The sequence below is a fragment of the Arachis ipaensis genome, chromosome B6 (assembly GCF_059453495.1).
Source record: "Arachis ipaensis isolate K30076 ecotype BB chromosome B6, ASM5945349v1, whole genome shotgun sequence".
Lineage (NCBI taxonomy): Eukaryota > Viridiplantae > Streptophyta > Magnoliopsida > Fabales > Fabaceae > Arachis > Arachis ipaensis.
In genome coordinates, this window is record NC_142441.1 from 72,165,119 (window position 1) to 72,181,889 (window position 16,771).

The 16,771-nt window shown below is 33.9% G+C and overlaps 2 protein-coding genes and 1 pseudogene across 7 annotated transcripts; 2 read left to right on the plus strand and 1 right to left on the minus strand.

Moving 5' to 3' along the window:
• Positions 1–1,574: 1,574 nt before the first annotated feature.
• LOC148561295 (uncharacterized) lies at positions 1,575–9,262 on the plus strand. Of its 5 annotated transcripts, none has more exons than XM_088489430.1 (9): positions 1,575–2,228; positions 2,331–2,429; positions 3,585–3,850; positions 7,065–7,081; positions 7,160–7,665; positions 8,394–8,500; positions 8,610–8,694; positions 8,798–8,930; positions 9,040–9,262. In XM_088489430.1, the coding sequence occupies exons 6-9, from the start codon at positions 8,497–8,499 to the stop codon at positions 9,256–9,258; spliced, it is 441 nt and encodes a 146-aa protein (XP_088345556.1). In that variant the 5' UTR covers positions 1,575–2,228; positions 2,331–2,429; positions 3,585–3,850; positions 7,065–7,081; positions 7,160–7,665; positions 8,394–8,496; the 3' UTR covers positions 9,259–9,262. The 5 variants fall into 5 exon arrangements, with proteins under 5 accessions (XP_088345556.1, XP_088345555.1, XP_088345554.1 ...); XM_088489429.1 differs by having other exon boundaries at positions 1,575–2,176; positions 2,270–2,429; XM_088489428.1 differs by having other exon boundaries at positions 1,575–2,429.
• LOC148561296 (cation/H(+) antiporter 15 pseudogene) lies at positions 3,309–4,715 on the minus strand (annotated as a pseudogene). The gene has a single exon (XR_015885711.1). The product of XR_015885711.1 is annotated as a cation/H(+) antiporter 15 pseudogene (transcript).
• Positions 9,263–12,651: 3,389 nt separating the features above from the next.
• On the plus strand, positions 12,652–16,187 carry LOC148561297 (uncharacterized). Its single transcript, XM_088490726.1, has 5 exons — positions 12,652–12,675; positions 12,765–13,000; positions 13,616–14,205; positions 14,910–15,173; positions 15,781–16,187. The coding sequence occupies exons 1-5, from the start codon at positions 12,652–12,654 to the stop codon at positions 16,185–16,187; spliced, it is 1,521 nt and encodes a 506-aa protein (XP_088346852.1).
• Positions 16,188–16,771: the final 584 nt, after the last annotated feature.

Below are 16,771 nucleotides of genomic sequence, written 5' to 3' on the forward strand. Positions count from 1 at the left end.
TACATAAAAAAGTTGGCAGAAGAGATTAAAATAGATATATTGATCAATTAGTACTAAAAAAGAATACATAAAAAATTTTAAATTAAATTATGATCCATCAATTTAAATTTGAAAAATAAAAATAACGGTTTGCGAATTGTTAAGTGAGATTAATGGAAGAGTGGGAAGAGAATTGAAACCGTTATCTCCCACCCATTAACCTCTCCTAATAATTGAAAAAAGGTGATCTCATCTTTTTGTGTTTTATTTATTGTGCCAACTTCACGGTTATCTCATCTTTTTGTATTTTATTTATAGTGCCAACTTTACGCTTCTCATCTTTCAATTTTTAAAAGCGGGTACAATTACCGAACTTGAACACGATACGAATTTTTTATTTTTCAAATTTAAATTAATAGATCATAATTTAATCTAAAATTTTTATGTACTCTTTTTGAATACTAATTGATCAAACATATCCATTTTAATCTCTCCCACCAACTTTTTTATGTAAACGAGATACGTGCAAAATTATTTCGTTTATAATGAGATGAGAGAAGAATATTTATTTCAATAAATATTTTTTAAATTATTTATTTCGGAAATTATTATATTTATTTAATTATAAAAATAAAAAATCCGATTCTCAAATCCCACTTAAATTCTAAAGGGTTTTGCAGGTGATAACTTTTACATATTTGTAGCGGATTTGTGGTGGATTTGGAATAAGTGCTCGTCTGCTTTCTCAGTTAGTTTCAAAGTGTGTGCTATGGCGAAAACTTTCAAATTAGGAAAAATTTTCAAAACCCATAAACTGATTCAACTGCCTCCTAGCTTATGGTCTTGACTTGAGCATGGATTTTTGAAATTGAACTGTGACAGAAATGTATTTAAGGAAGAAGAGCTGGCGGGATTTGGTTATGTTCTACGAGGTGAATATGGCAATTGGATTCATGCCAGGAGTTAGTGTTCTTTGTGCAGAAATTTGGGTGATTTGGAATAGTCTGTTGATGACTTCAGAAATTGGTGCCAAGCATATTATCTGTTAGGTGGACTAATGGATACATTTCTTCTTGTTAGTCATTGTTGCTTCCCTGGTAAACATGAAGAGACGGCTTTGCTACAAAAGATTTTCGAACTCAAGAACCATAGAAGTTAGGAATTGTGTTTTGTGTTAATACAGCAAAATGCAAATAATGTTGCTGACTGGTTAGCAAAATTTGGGGCACATAGTAATTGTAATACAGGAAATTGACTACAATCACCATATTGCTCATGGATAACATAATTTAGGCGACTCATCCTTGTTTTGTTTATTGCTGTTTTTGTTTCGCTTTCTTTTCTTTTTTTATTAGCCTCAGCTTACCAAAAAAGTATGCTTACATGGGGTAGACCCACTATCAATCACGGATAATACAGTGATATTATGAAGTAATAATTGAATAAAAAACGGAGGTTGGTGACCATTCATGAACTATTCCTAATGGAGTTAGCATTCTCACTCTGCAATAACATATTTTAATGAGTAAATCACAATTTCAGACCATTAAAAATGTCAGATAAAACTAACCATTACAGGCTAAAACTAACAAAACCTTAATCATAGGTTAATTTTGTTTAAAATGCCATTATTACCCTTTACTCCTTTTCCTTCCCCTTTCTTTTTCTTCTACCTCTTCCTCTTCTAAAATTCTCCAAAAATCGGTGCCATTATCATCACCAACAACACCAACACAATATCCATCATCACCCAACATACACAAACCCTAAAATTTTCAAATCTGAAATTATAATTAATCAAAACAATTTTGCAGCAAAGTTTAGAATCTACAACTATGAGAAAGCTAAAAACGAAGAGTTGGAACAAGAACAAGAAAACGAAGAACAAGAGGAAGAGGAATTGGAGTAGGAGGAAGATGAATAGTTCAGCTTCAGTTTTCCTATCCCATGATTTCGCCAGTTTCCGCCGATAATGTATTCGATAATGGCTAGATCGACCTTCGATCAGAATCTTCTTTTTTTTTTCTTAGACGAGTATGAATACGAGGCAAAACATAACTATGGCCCCTGTAGATGGAACAACAATGCGGCGAGGCTCCATTTCCTCATCGGCGGCTTTGATGGCTGCAGTACCAAAGAGCCTTATTATGAGTTGTTGCTGAAGATAACGATGAAGATCCAAAGTTATTAACTTTCGGTGGTTAATCTCAATGGGTTTGCTTCAATTTCATCTTCTGACATCTCCATAGGTGAGGAAGCTAACTCATTAATAGTTGCATTTGGATGATAGGTGGCAATCATCAAAACTATGTTTCTACAAAACTGAACCTGACCATGGAAGTCTTTAGCAGAAAGATGTTAATTGAAATCCAAAGATTTGAACTTTGAGAAACATTTGATGATGGGTGTTCACTGTTCATCGAAGTCTCAGTTTTGGTTCATGGCTTCCAGTTAAGTCTTGGTACTTTTTTGCATTTTTGCAAATTATATGATGAATTTGGGATTTAAATTATGACTAATTTCTCAATGGATGCATCTAAGGTTAAGTCTAAATTGGAAGGTAATATTGTTAATACACATCCAAATGGTTCAACTCTTGCATCCAGTTAGATCAAGGAAGAGGTAGAAAGGAAAGAGACAAGGAAAAAAGAGTTAAGTCTCAGTTTAGTATTTGATATTGGGGAGTTGCACCTATTTAGTTTCTCTTTTCAATTGCTATAATAGAAGTATCAATTTTATAATATATTTAAATTTTTTTTCGAACTAAGGAATAGTATTTTTTTTTTGTGCTATTTAATTATTTTTTTAAATAATATTTCAGCTGTTTTGTTCATATATTTTTTGTAATCTTTTTTAAAGAAATTTTGAATGTGTTTTTTAAAATGTAATTCAATTGCCTGTGTGTTCTAAAGTCTTTTTTAATGGATGAAGGATGTTATTTTAAAGATTTTTTCACGGTTGTTACAAATTATATTTTATTATTATTATGTTAATTGATGTTATTATCAAAGGTTTAGTGTTTTTTTTTCATACTATTTCGGCTATTTTTTAAATATATTTTCTGGAGTCTTTTATAAGATAATTTCGGAATCATTTTTTACTATGTATTTTAATGGTTTTTGGCCTTAGTGTTCTATATTCTTGTCTTTTATGCAAGGTTTTGAAAACCGGACCGGTCATCAAACCGTTCTAATGACTGGTTCACTGGTTTACAGGTCCAATCGGTCTAACCAGTGATTCAACCGGAAAAACCGTTTTAAAATAAAATAATAAATAAATTATAACCAATACATAAAATATCTGTTCCTATATTTTGCATTGTTCTGTTCTTGTATGATATGTGCCTTTTTCTTGGCTTGTGGATCAATGCCACTGTGTGTGAGATGATTGTTGTCATCAGAATTGTTACAAGAACCATGATTGAAAATACTTCATCGCCCAATACCTACTTACATACATAATGAATTGAATCAATAATATGCATGATGGGTATACGTGAATTAATTTATAAAAAGTTAAAACATGCATCATATAATTGAGCACTATAATTTCAATGAAGCCTTTAGTATTCATAAGCAGACCAAGAATTACACCTTCCATGACAGGTATTTGGAATAGGAGAGAAACAACAAGAGGAACCATCAAGACCACAAATCCCCATCTAGTGGTTCCCTTGATCAAGGTGAGATTAGTCTTGAGGCCACTGATAGCAAAGAAGAGAGGTAGCAGAAGGCCAGAAACAAAGTCCTCAAGCTTCTCAATGATAGCAGCAGCAAGTGGTCCATTTGGAATAACCAAACCATAAACAAATGCACCAAACACAGCATGTGCCTCAAGTGCATCAGTGATAAAAGCAGAGATCATAACACCAGTAAGTACAATGCATATCTGTGTTTCACTGAAGGGTTGTTCCTCTGGGGTTTTATGTATCATCCATGACACCAGAGGCCTAAAAACAAGAATGCAAACAACAACAAATGCAAGACTTGACAATAGAACCCAGAGAGAAGCATAAGAATAACGAGCTTTCCTCTCTGACAAGGCAATGCCTACAGCTAACAAAGCCCAAGCACACATGTCATAGACAAAACAGCAACCAGCAATTACAAAACATTACAAGAAAATTTCAACAAAAATTTCAGAAATTAAAAAAACTAAAACAGAGTAGCAGAACTAAATCAATTATTTGATTTCAAAAAATCCATTCACAATTTCACATTCAGCTATCAGTAAACAGAGCATAAAAGGAAGAAGAACCGAAATGATGAAAGTAGGGCCACTAACCTTCGACGGAGAGAAGGACGGCGAGCGGCGAGACGACGGAGAGCGGAGACCCAACGGCGAACTGCTCCAAGCCTCGAACAGAGAAGCAGAGGAAGAGAGGGCTTGGGTTCTGGACAGGGGGAAGAGGAAGAAGCGGAGGCGCTGACAATACGGACGGCGGCGACACTGCGGTAGAACTATTGAGGAAGAACCTAGGGCTAGGGTTTTGAAGCGCGGCGATGGAAGCGCGGCTGAGCAGACAAAGACGACGGACGCCGAACTCGAGGAAGCAACCGCGATCGGTGACAGCGAACAGGGGTTGAAGACTTGGAGTACGAGAGAAGCTAGATGACGGATGGCAAACTTTGAGTGCGACGGACGGCGGCAGTATGCCACTCCTTGTGGCGGTGGTGTAGGCTTACAGTGCTAGGGTTTTGTGGTTGGGGTTGTGTGATTTCTGACTGAAAGAAAGGGAGAACGGGAGAATGGGAGAAAGAAACGAAGAGCTTCCCTTTTTGTGTAAACCGGCCGGGTTCCGGTTCGGTCTGACCGGCCGGTTCTCGTCTGGTTCAACGGTTTTTTGTCGGTTTACTGATTATCGGTTTTATATGCCTGACCGGACTATTAATATTATCGGTTCGCAGTTAAACCGGTCCGACCGGCCGGTCCGGTCCGATTTTCAGAACCTTGTTTTTATGTGTTATGGATGTTAGTTTAAGGATCTTTTTAATTGTAATGCATATACAAACCTAAAACTTTTACATACACAAACCTTTGTTTAATCTATTCTATTATATAAAAATCGGATGTCTGCACTTAATGATGAAGCTGACATGGCATATTTCGAAGAATGTTTTTCGATTTAATTGTTTTAACTCATTCAATATAATTTATTGCACTGACTTAATTATATCAACTAATTGATTTGATTAGATATTTAAATATTAATATAATTAATATAATTTATTATAATTTATATTACTTAATTAATTATATTACATTAATTATAATTCGTTATATTAGTGAATTAGTCTTTTCATTTATAAAGTCTAAAATAAAATAAATAAATTGTTATTATTCTAATTAAATTTATTTATATACTATGTATGAATTAACGTTAATTCATAAAACATAGAACTTGTGGATTGTGATAAAAACGCAAATCAGAAAAAAAAACGCATATAATTATAGAAGAATTAAATTTATCCTCTTTATTTATTTTTAACCATCGTTTTAGATTTTAATTTTTTTTAAAACCAGTGATAGTGAAATTTTATTGATGCTAGATAAAATTATAAATTTTTGCTCTTTCAATCAAATCATACCACATACAAAAATAAATTAAATAAATCGAATTTGTATTTCTATATAAATCGAATTGAATAAATTCGATTTAGACAAATACATAGTAAATTGAATTCATAAGGTTCGAATTATATGTAACTTCTGAATAATTATAATGTTATGGGTATTTTATATAAAAATTAATACAAAAATAATTTAAATTCTATACAATATATTTTTTGTGTATTTATGAGCTATTAAAAATGAATGAAAAAATATTGTATGAAATTTGAATTTTTTTGTATGGGTTGTTGTATAAAATACTAATATCATTATATTATTTATTTTGAAATAGAGTACAACTAAGATTTTACTAACAATTTTAAATAAAATATTTTTATAAAGTTTTAAAATTTTTTATTATGAGCACTTTTTGTAATTATTATAAATAATTTTATAAAATTTAAAAATGGCTTAATAGATGTTATGAGTAAACCGTCTGACAAAAAAACTGATTATAAAACCGGTCGTATATGTGATTAATCGGTGAACCATTAGAACTGGTCGATTTTTTTAAAGGGTTTCCAGTTTGTTAATAACTCCTCCAAACGGTGCCGTTTTGACTTAAAAAAAAAAACTGATTCCCCAACGGCTTAAGCCCATAACCCATTCCCACTCCCACACTCCTCTCCTCTCCTCTCTGAAATTGACGTGAAATTTTGAAATTGAAAGAAGAATCCTAGCTCCCCAAATCGCGAGCCCGCAGCCGCCGCAGTGTCAGACTGAGAGAGAGCGTGCTGAGATAAAAGAAGAAACTATTATAGTTAAAGCAATAGCAGAGGCTGAAGGTCAAGCGCATGAAGCAATTGGCTGAGGATCATAAAAGGAGAATGCTTATAGAACGGATGCAGGGTGAAAGAGATAAATGGCTTGCTGCGATCAACACATCCTTTGGTCATATTGAAGGTATGCAACTGTTAACAAACCTTTTGGGAATTATATCAGATTAAGAAACAAAAAATTGGTGCTATATATCAAATCTTATTCTCATACCCTTTTTATTCTGTACGTCTTGAAATGCCAGTATTTATGATACAGAATGATTTGCCAACATACAAAAATAAAATAATTTCATGCCTTTTCGAAACTTCTTGTGATTTACAGTACTTAATTATTGCATGTAAATACGGTGATTTCCTCTTCAGCATATATTACTTCTTATTTTGATTTTTCAAAATTAAACCCTATTTTGCCATGTAAATAAAACACAATAAATGTTGGCCGTTAATTTCTATCCTAATTTTGATAATTATTTTATTTTATTGATATGATTCAGATTCTTTAATCCTGAATAGTCCAAAAACTTTCGTCTTTTTTCTTAGTTGGATTTTGATAGAAACGTCAAAATTTTTGCAATCCTTACCAATACTGGGGCTGAACAGTGCTGTGACTCTCTATAAATATAGCATGGATGATCACCATACTTACTGTTTATCTGTAGTGAAATTCATAATATTTGAGTAATTTTGTTGTGGCAGGTAGCAATGGCAGCTAGGTGAGTTCATGTGCCATGTGGTGAATTTTACAATATTTTTTTTTATCTTTCACTAAATATGAGGACTTTGATTTTTAGGTATGATCTCATCAAGTGTATCAATGCTGGTCCAAAGTATAAGGTGTGAAAACTCAAAGTACGTGTCATTAGACTTTGGACCGTTTCTCACTTTACAAATTCTGGGGTGAAGGCACCTATTGAGATGGTTGTCCTTGATGAAGAGATAAAATCTTCTCTTTGCATTTGAGATTTATTTTTGTAATGAATGAGCAATAAACCTCATTTATCTATGACTCTATAAAACTAATGCATTCAGGGGGATACAATTCAATGCTCTATTAAAGGCATATTTGTTCCTATCTTCGAGGACCTACTCGTTGAGGGCAACGTGTACGTAGTCAATAATTTTGTAGTTACTTTGACTACCATCAAGTTTAAGCCTACTAGACACGAATTTAGAATCAACTTCAAGAGGGGCACGATTGTGCGTCCGGTACAAGACTCTTCAGTTCCATTGAACGGATTCAATTTTGTTCCGTTAAAAAAAATTCATGCAGAGTCTAAAAAAGATAGTTATTTAGTTGGTAAGTACTTTGTTAGAGTAATCTATAACGCATGTGTTGTTTAATTCTTTGAGGTCTATATTTAACGCAAAATAATTTATCATAATTTTTGTATTACATAATATGTCTATATTTAATGTACGTCATTTGAATTGGCTGATGCATCATTTTTTGTTATAGGTATAGTACTAAAAAAATTATATTATTTAGTAAAATTATTCTTCAATTTGTTATTGGCTTTGTTTTCTATTATTATGCGTTTTATTTTAACACATCTAAATACAGATTTCATATATATAGCAACTAAAGAATTAGTACCTTTAATGAAATTGTTGGTAACAAGTAATAACCTATTTATTTTTTGTTTCTTCACGAACTTCGATTTCTAGGCTCTAACTATTTATTAACAGTCTTTTATATTTTTATTTTTAAGAAAATTACAAAAATCTGATTTCAACATGGATGAAACTTTGGAAAAGATATGTCATTTTTGGACAAAAGTTTGAGCAGATAGAGTTTTGTTAATGGAAAGATTGGTGCCTTTATTTTTTAGATGTGATAGGTCAGCTTGCCTCTAAGTGTAACTTGGTCGAGTTCACACGGGACGGGAAGCCGTCAAGTTATATCACGATAGAACTTGATGATCTTGAGTAATGCTTAATATCTTTTTGATAGTGGCTTTTGTTTTAAAATCTTATTTTGCAATTTTGTGCCTCTCTTTACTTTACAAGTATTGCTATTTCTTATAGGGGTGGATAGAAATTAAGGGTAACGTTGTGGCAGAATTTTGCTTTTAACTTGCTCAAATATTTGGAGGAACACCCGTGTCTTACCTATGTGGTTATTCTCCAAATGAGTAAGATGAAATTTTATAGTGGTTTGTTTATTTTACTGGTATTTGAATGTATGTTTTGTGTCATCATATGCTTTTGGTATTTTTTTTAATTTGTTATGTCTTTTTGTAGGGGTCATGGGTGTTTCCAATATAAACTACAATTCGAAACTGTTTATCAATGTTGAATTTCCAGCTGCCAGAAATTTCTTTGCAAGGTACAGTGTATAGATTAGTAGTGTTGCCAGTAGAATATTTATACAAGGCTTTTGATTATTTAACTATTAACAAATTTTATAAATTCTGATTTAAAAATGCAAGGGTGAACAAATTGGATTCTGTTGACGAACAAGGCATAATGCCGCTGGTCTGTGATCAACCTGTTTCAATTGAGAAAGATTTTTTGCGTCTGTCAGTCTACAAAACAATTACCGAGATAAAGGAGCATAATCAGGTAAAATTCTTTCTTTATTAGTCTTCCTTTTTTTTCAATTATTATGTCTAATGTTTGTTGGATCATAATCTCAATTGTTGTGTTGTACCCTTGCATCCATTGATTTTAGGATGCTGTATTTGTTACTGCCACGACGATTAAGGAAGTTGAGACCGAGTTTGGTTGGTGGTACAAAGGATGTAAGAAGTGTCGTCGTGGCTTAAGGAAACTTGAGAAAAGATATTTCTGTCCTAATTGCGTTGAAGACTACGGGTTCTATGTGCCAATGTATGACTCACGATACTTCTTTAACATTGACACATTACATACTCTTTGTCTAAGAAAATAATGGTATAAACTAATCATTTGTATTATTTCTTGATAAATTTTGTTGTTGAATTCTATCCTTCGTGATTCAGTTAGCCTAATAGGTTAAAGATAATTGATTTTAAATAAGGCTAACCATCTCTTTCAAAGCATAACATATAGCAAGAGTTAAACATAATTAACCAAATGAAAGGGTTTCATTGACTTAACAGTGTCGAAGAACAACAATAATACAAATTTTGACGTATATAAAAATGTGCATAAGATTACTACAAGTCAAAGAACAGTGTGTCGAGAAACTGGTACCTCATATAATATTCTCAGTTTACAATCTAGTGAAGATAAATGTGATATTTTCTCACTATAATTGACTTATATTTATCTAAATTTAATTTATATCAGTTTAATAACGAAAATTTTCTATATATTTTTCATTACTCATTCATAGAGAAGCAACTATCTATGTATGGTGTACACTGTGCCTCGCATGGAATTGGACAGAAAAATACTTCTCCTAATTATGTAAGACCTTCTACATAAGAGATAAGATCTAAATCTTTAACTCTACGGACGGATCCCTCATTGACAAGAACTCCACTATCCGTGTTAATAAATAGTACGTATAATTAATGATTGCCAAATGATTCATACACCAATATTTAACAAAAGGTATACTTCATCGGAAATCATTTATATAACATAGATTTATTACAATTCTAGCATACTCCAGTGTACAAGGACCCGCCAATAATCTAACGGAAGTCGTTCCGCAAAATCAGCTTCCATCACACTGCGGTTCCCACAAATCGTGCCTAACAGAAAGGTAATTTAGAAAAGATGATCATCATTATTATATTCTTTTCTTTCCTATAGTGTAACGTTTAATTGAATAAAATTGAACTTTTTGTAAAGAAGTTCTACTATAATTGGGGTGCAAAAAAGACAATCTTCCTCTATTGTTGCTTCGGTGGCTATTAATTTAGCACAACTTTATGAAGATGTAAATTTATCGACTGTTAAGACGCACCCACCAAGCGGTGACACACAAAGTGGCCAAAATGTTGACCCTTTTGTTGATGATGAAGGTAATTTCTCATTATATCAAGAATTTAAGTTTGTAGTTTGCAAGAGATATGAATTATTAGTAATACATCAACATATATGTTTGTATTTTTTATAATTTTTATTTATTGTAGTTTTGAATGGTTATGATGATTCAATGTTGGATGTGGATATGGAAGATAATTTTATACCATCCTCAGAAACCTTACACGATATGTAAAAATTTTATCTGCATGTTTATTTGCATCTTTGTGTACATCATGAACTAAATTGCATCGGTATGACAACTGAGTATCTAAAGAGAGTTCATTCGGCAGATGTCTGGGATATAGAAAATCCTATTTATCAATATCAACACTGTAAAGCATGGATGTAGTCTGGAGAAAGGCTTGCTAAATCCAAACAGTCGCCCCAACCAAAGTTTTCATTATGTTGTATGGAAGGAAAGATCGAGCTTCCTTTACTTTCTATGCCTCCTGATGAGCTCATTTAGCTTCATACTGGAGGAGATCAAAGAAGTATTCATTTCCTAAAAAATATAAGGACATTTAATTCAATGGTTTGTTTTACATCAATGGCCGAAAAAATTGACCGTGGGGTGAACAATGGGTCTGCTCCTCCAATTTTTAAGCTTGGGGGTCAAAACTACCATAGCATTGGTAGCTTACTTCCTCCTAATAGTTTGTGACTAACATTTGCCCAACTATATATCTATGACACAGAAAACGAGATTGATAATCGAATAGGCACACTTCGGTAATTTTCATGCAATCAGTCAAATTTTTTAGTTATTTCTTATCTGTAAGAGAAAATAACATAAATTTCATTATTTTTTTTTTCGCAGCTCCAATGAAGCTATAAATGAGTGGGATAGAGAAATTGTGGCAATATTAAGAAACAATCTAGACAAATATAATAGTTTGGCAAAGAGTTTTCTCTATAAAAGAGATAGGTACCAACAGGAAAATTGCACAAACATAAAGCTTAAGTTGATTAGTAAAAGGACTACAGATGGCAGGACATACAACTTGCCATCTGCATCTGAAGTGGCTGCATTGATTGTTGGTGATGTCGAACAACTTAGCAAAGATAGAGATATTCTAAAAAGGTTGTGCACTTCACTTCAGCCCTTCACATCAAGGTGACAGGATTACATAGACTGAGCAGTGTCTTCGGGGTTTATCGTAAATAAGGTAAGGTAAGATTGGTTTCAACTAGCATATGGGCACAGTTGAGCACCGAGTCCTTAGCAATGGACTGCCCAGTGTGTAGGTGAAAGACGGTCTCTCGCTGATTGTTCCGCCTGAACGGAGTGTCAGCGGTTCTGAAGAAGAAAAGGAAGAGATAAGTTACTCCTACTAGAAAGGGACCTATATAATTTCATACGCTATTACCATCTTAGGCAAAGACATATTTCCAAGAGTAGAGAGCATGATTTACGGCTACAACCTTAGATAATGATAATCTGAGGAGTCTATCTTATGCTATTGGATTCTCTAACCCTGCTTACTTACCTTCTAGCCTACGAAAAAGACCTGCTTATCGAACTGAACTTCAATGAGACTACGCACTTGTGGCACACACGCTATATCATCTCTTCATCCCGTAAAAAGGAAATGAGCCCATTGATTCACCTATCCCAACAGCAGAATTATTGTGAGGAAAGCCCAGGAGAGATCTTAGCATGTATGGTTATTCTTACCCTTGGCCTTCTTCTCCTCGTTTTCATTGGGTCACTGCACTAAAGCTAAGGATTTATTTTCTTAGTTACATGAGTTCGATCCCTTTCTTGTCCTCTTCAATCTTTGAAAGCTCAGCCAATCTGAGAGTTTTATCCTTAGAGATATCATCTACAGTGGATGGTTCCGGAACTGGGGGCTTGTTTAGGTCGAGGGGTGGCGTGGGAAAGGGGAATTCGACCACGGGCAAAGACCGTCTTTTTCGCTTGTTTTTGTTGGATAATCCTTTGTTTACAGAGTCTTATTCTATTAATAAATTTCTCTATCAGTCTAGCTACGTACCTTCCATTGTAAGGCAAATGTGTTCTCTTCTAGATGGCTTCCCTGACTGGAAGTGGTACATGCCCATATTAGGAGAAGTTTCGGACAGTACTTCACCAAAGCGAAAACGAAAGAGACGAACTCCTATATTCTTAAGAAAGAGACAACCACTTATTCGTGCTCAACCAACCTACGCTCCTTCTTCTAAGATAAAGGACGAAGAACGAAGCTCCAAGACAGAACCGAGACCGATACCCATATTATCGCAGACTAGGCGCACAAGACCCCATAGCAGCGGATTGATGTTTTTCATCCATATTATTTAGCCTTGCAATTTCCATTGTTGTTTCCGTATGGGGAGGATGGATTTCGTTTGGGTATTGCAACATCAAATTCTATCTCCGCTAGGCCTACAAAGAAAAACAAAGCAATCACTTTGCGATAATTCTTTGCTTTTCGACTACAGAAAAGGACGGGTGAATCTCCGTTTATTCTGAGATCAAAGAGATTATTCCAACAGTTTCTGGTAGATGCCTACACAATGGTGGAATCAGAGAGGTTAAAATTTTTTAGGTGTAAACAATCACAGTTGAGAGTTGATAAATACAAATGTCTGCATGAAAGTCTTATAAACGGGGATGTAGATGCTGCAAGGCTTGGCAAAAGAATCATTCTTCCCAGTACTTTTACCGGTGGACCTAGGTATATGATGAATAATTATAAAGATGCATTTGTAATTTACAAATATGCAGGATATCCTAGCTATTTTATCCCCATGACCTGTAACCCTGAATGTGATGAGATAAAAAGAGAAGTGACTTCCATTGGATTGAAGGCAGAAGACTGTCCTAATATATTGTGTTGAGTTTTCAAGATCAAGCTTGATGGTTTGCTTGATGACCTAAAAGAGAAAAAAATCTTTGGCAAAATTTTGGGATGTAAGTCTGTGTTTATGCAACGCTTTATTAAAATCTTATGTTGTAATGCTTTGCTCATTTGTCTTTTTCAATTTTTAGACGTTTGTATTGTAGAGTTTCAAAAGAGAGGGCTTCCGCATGCACATATCCTTTTATTCATGAGTAACGAGTTCAAACCACAAACACTAGATGACATAGACAAACATATAACAGCTGAGATTCCTGATGAAAATGAAAGGCCAAATCTACATGGAGTTGTTCAAAATTACATGGTACATGGTCCATGTGGTTCGTACAACAAGAATTCACCTTGCATGAAGAATGGATCATGTTCAAAGTTCTATCCTAAAGAGTTTAGACAATGAACACTCATTGATGAGGTCGGATTTCCCAAATATAGGCGTACTGATAACGGTCGAACAGTGAAGAAAAGGGAATGTGTACTAGACAATAAGTTCATTGTTCCGTATAATCCAGAATTGTTGCTCAAGTTCGGGTGCCACATAAATGTGGAATACACATGCCAAACAAGTTCTATTAAGTGTCTGTTTAAGTATGTACACAAGGGTAATGACCGCATAACAGCTACTCTATACAATGCTGGTGATTCGTCAGAAGCCACACAAGTTGTTGACGAAATTAGGAATTACTACGATTGTAGGTATATTTCGGCATGTGAGGCAGTTTGGCATCTATTTGGATACGAAATCCAAGAGAAAGAACCATTTGTGATTAGACTTCCATTCCATTTGGAGGATGAGAAACCTGTGGTTTATGGTGAAACTTCTAATATGAATGATATCGTCGAAAGAGCAATATCTCATAAGTCCATGTTTATGGGATGGATGGCGGCGAACATGTCATATCCCTATGCTCAAAGTCTGACTTATGCTGAGTTTCCAACCAAGTTTGTTTGGAAGGACGATTCTTCAAAGTGGTTTCCTCGAAAGAAAGGCTTCGCAATTGGAAGGTTGACTCAGGTACCTGCAGGTAATGACGAGTTTATATTCAATTTTGATCTTACTTATTTAATGATTTAAATTTAAAATCTTAACAGCCTGTACTGCACGTCCATTTTATTCAATTTATCTACACTAGAAAATAAATGTTCAAATAACTTTCAACAATTATAATTTGTAGATTATACAATTTTTTATTTTTTTATATTTTTTAGGAAAATTATTCTTATGCGGATGTGTAGCTACATAATAATTAAAACAGCGTAGCTTAATCCATTTAACAACTTAAAAGTGGGATTTTAACCAAATTTTTTGCAGCAAATACTGAAGAATATTACCAACGACTTTTCTTGAATACTCAAAGAGGATGTATGAGTTTTCGAGATATAAGAACAGTAGGAGGAACAATTCATGCTATGTATAGAGATGCATGCTTCGCCCTTGGACTCTTGCAAGATGACAAAGAGTTCATTGATGCAATTAAGAAAGCAAGCTCATGGGCCTCAGGATCATATGTTAGGAGGTTATTTGTCATTCTATTAACATCCAACAATATCTCAAGACCAGAACATGTCTGAGATAGATGTTGGCATGAACTCTCAGATGATATTTTGTATCGACAGAGAGTCGTGATGAACATGAGGGGTGAGTTTTTATTAATTACAATGATAAAAGTTCTTCCTTATTGATCATTTTTAGTTTGATTGAATTTTTACAGTATCATATAATATGCAGAGTTAACAATGTCAGATGATGAGATTAAACAGTTGTGCTTAATGGATATAGACAAGATCTTACATTCCTATGGTAAAACCTTGAAAGACTATCCTCCTATGACTTTAGCAACTGAAGTTGATAGTTCTTTGTTAACCAAAAGGGTTATTAGGGAAGAGCTAAAATTTAACAGGAATGATTTAAAGAAAAATGACTCAGACATGTTAGCCATCGCAACACCTGAGCAGAGATATGCATTCGATAAAATTGTTACAGCTATGTATTGTGATGAATGGGGGTTTTTTCTTTGTGTATGGTCATGGAGGTACTGGAAAAACATTTCTCTGGAACCTTATGTCTGCTAAGATTCACTCAAGGGGTGATATAGTGTTAAACGTTGCTTCGAGTGGTATTGCATCTTTACTTCTTCCCAATGGAAGAATGGCACACTCAAGGTTCAAAATACCGTTGAATATAACTGAGGATTCTGTATGTAACATCAAACCTGATTTCCCTCAAGCAATGTTGCTATTGAAAGCCAAACTTATAATTTGGGATGAGGCTCCAATGGTTAGTAGGTTCTGCTATGAAGCGCTTGATAAATGCTTGGGTGATATCATGAGGTGTTCTCCAACATATAGCAAAGATTTGCCCTTTGGAGGAAAAGTGGTTGTACTAGGTGAAGACTTTAGATAAATTCTTCCTGTTATTCCACGAGGATCGAGACAAGATATTGTTCATTCAATCGTGAATTCGTCTTACCTTTGGAAGTTTTGTCAGGTGCTCAAACTAACAAAAAACATGAGTCTCTCTGTAGGGACGACTGCTTCAGATTAAGATGAGACAGAGCAATTTGGTGAGTGGTTATTGAAAGTTGGTGATGGTCTAATAGGTGACAATATGGATGGTGAATCTGAAATATGTCTTCCAGGAGATATTGTTATTCCTTCTTCGGACCAGGCATTTGATGAGTTGGTTCATTTTTCTTATCCAAATATTTTGGAAAACATGTCCTCAAAGGATTTTTTCAAAGCAAGAACTATACTGGCTCCCACACTAGACATCGTTGAAGAGGTCAACAACCATCTGATGACTATCATTCTTGGAGGGAAAAAATTATATCTTAGTTTGGATTCCATTTGTATGGATGAAGGGAATATGGAGAGTCAAATAGATCTCTATGGTCCTGAATTACTGAATAGTATAAATTGCTCTGGTTTGCCTCCACATAAATTAATACTCAAGGTTGGTGTTCCGGTGATGTTACTAGGAATATTGACCAATCAGTGGTCTTTGTAATGGTACAAGGCTTCAAGTTAGGAAGCTTGGAAATCATGTCATAGAATGTGAAGTCTTAACGGGTAACAATGTTGGTCATATTGCTTTGATTACAAGATTGAATATGGTACCAACAAATGAAACCGTCCCAGTTAGATTCCAACAAAGATAGTTTCCCATAATAGTATCGTTTGCCATGACAATTAATAAGTCTCAGGGACAAACTTTATCTCATGTTGGATTGTACTTGCCCAAACCAGTTTTTACACATGGCCAACTATATGTGGCACTTTCAAGAGTTAAGAGTAAGAGAGGTTTAAAAGTTTTACTTATGAATCACGTAGGAATGTCTGCAAATTCAACCATCAATGTTGTTTATAGAGAAGTCTTTGAAAAAATAGTATTCTAATATAAATATTTTAATTTTATTTTAAATTCTGTATCAGTGTATAATTATTTTACCTTAAAAAATATAAAATAATTATTACTCACTTTTTTTAAGTTAAACTTTGATTTTGATAATAATTTTATAAATTTCTTAAAATAATAATTATTTTGTACTTTTGTTTTAAATATCGAAGCATATAATTTTTTTTACTTTTATA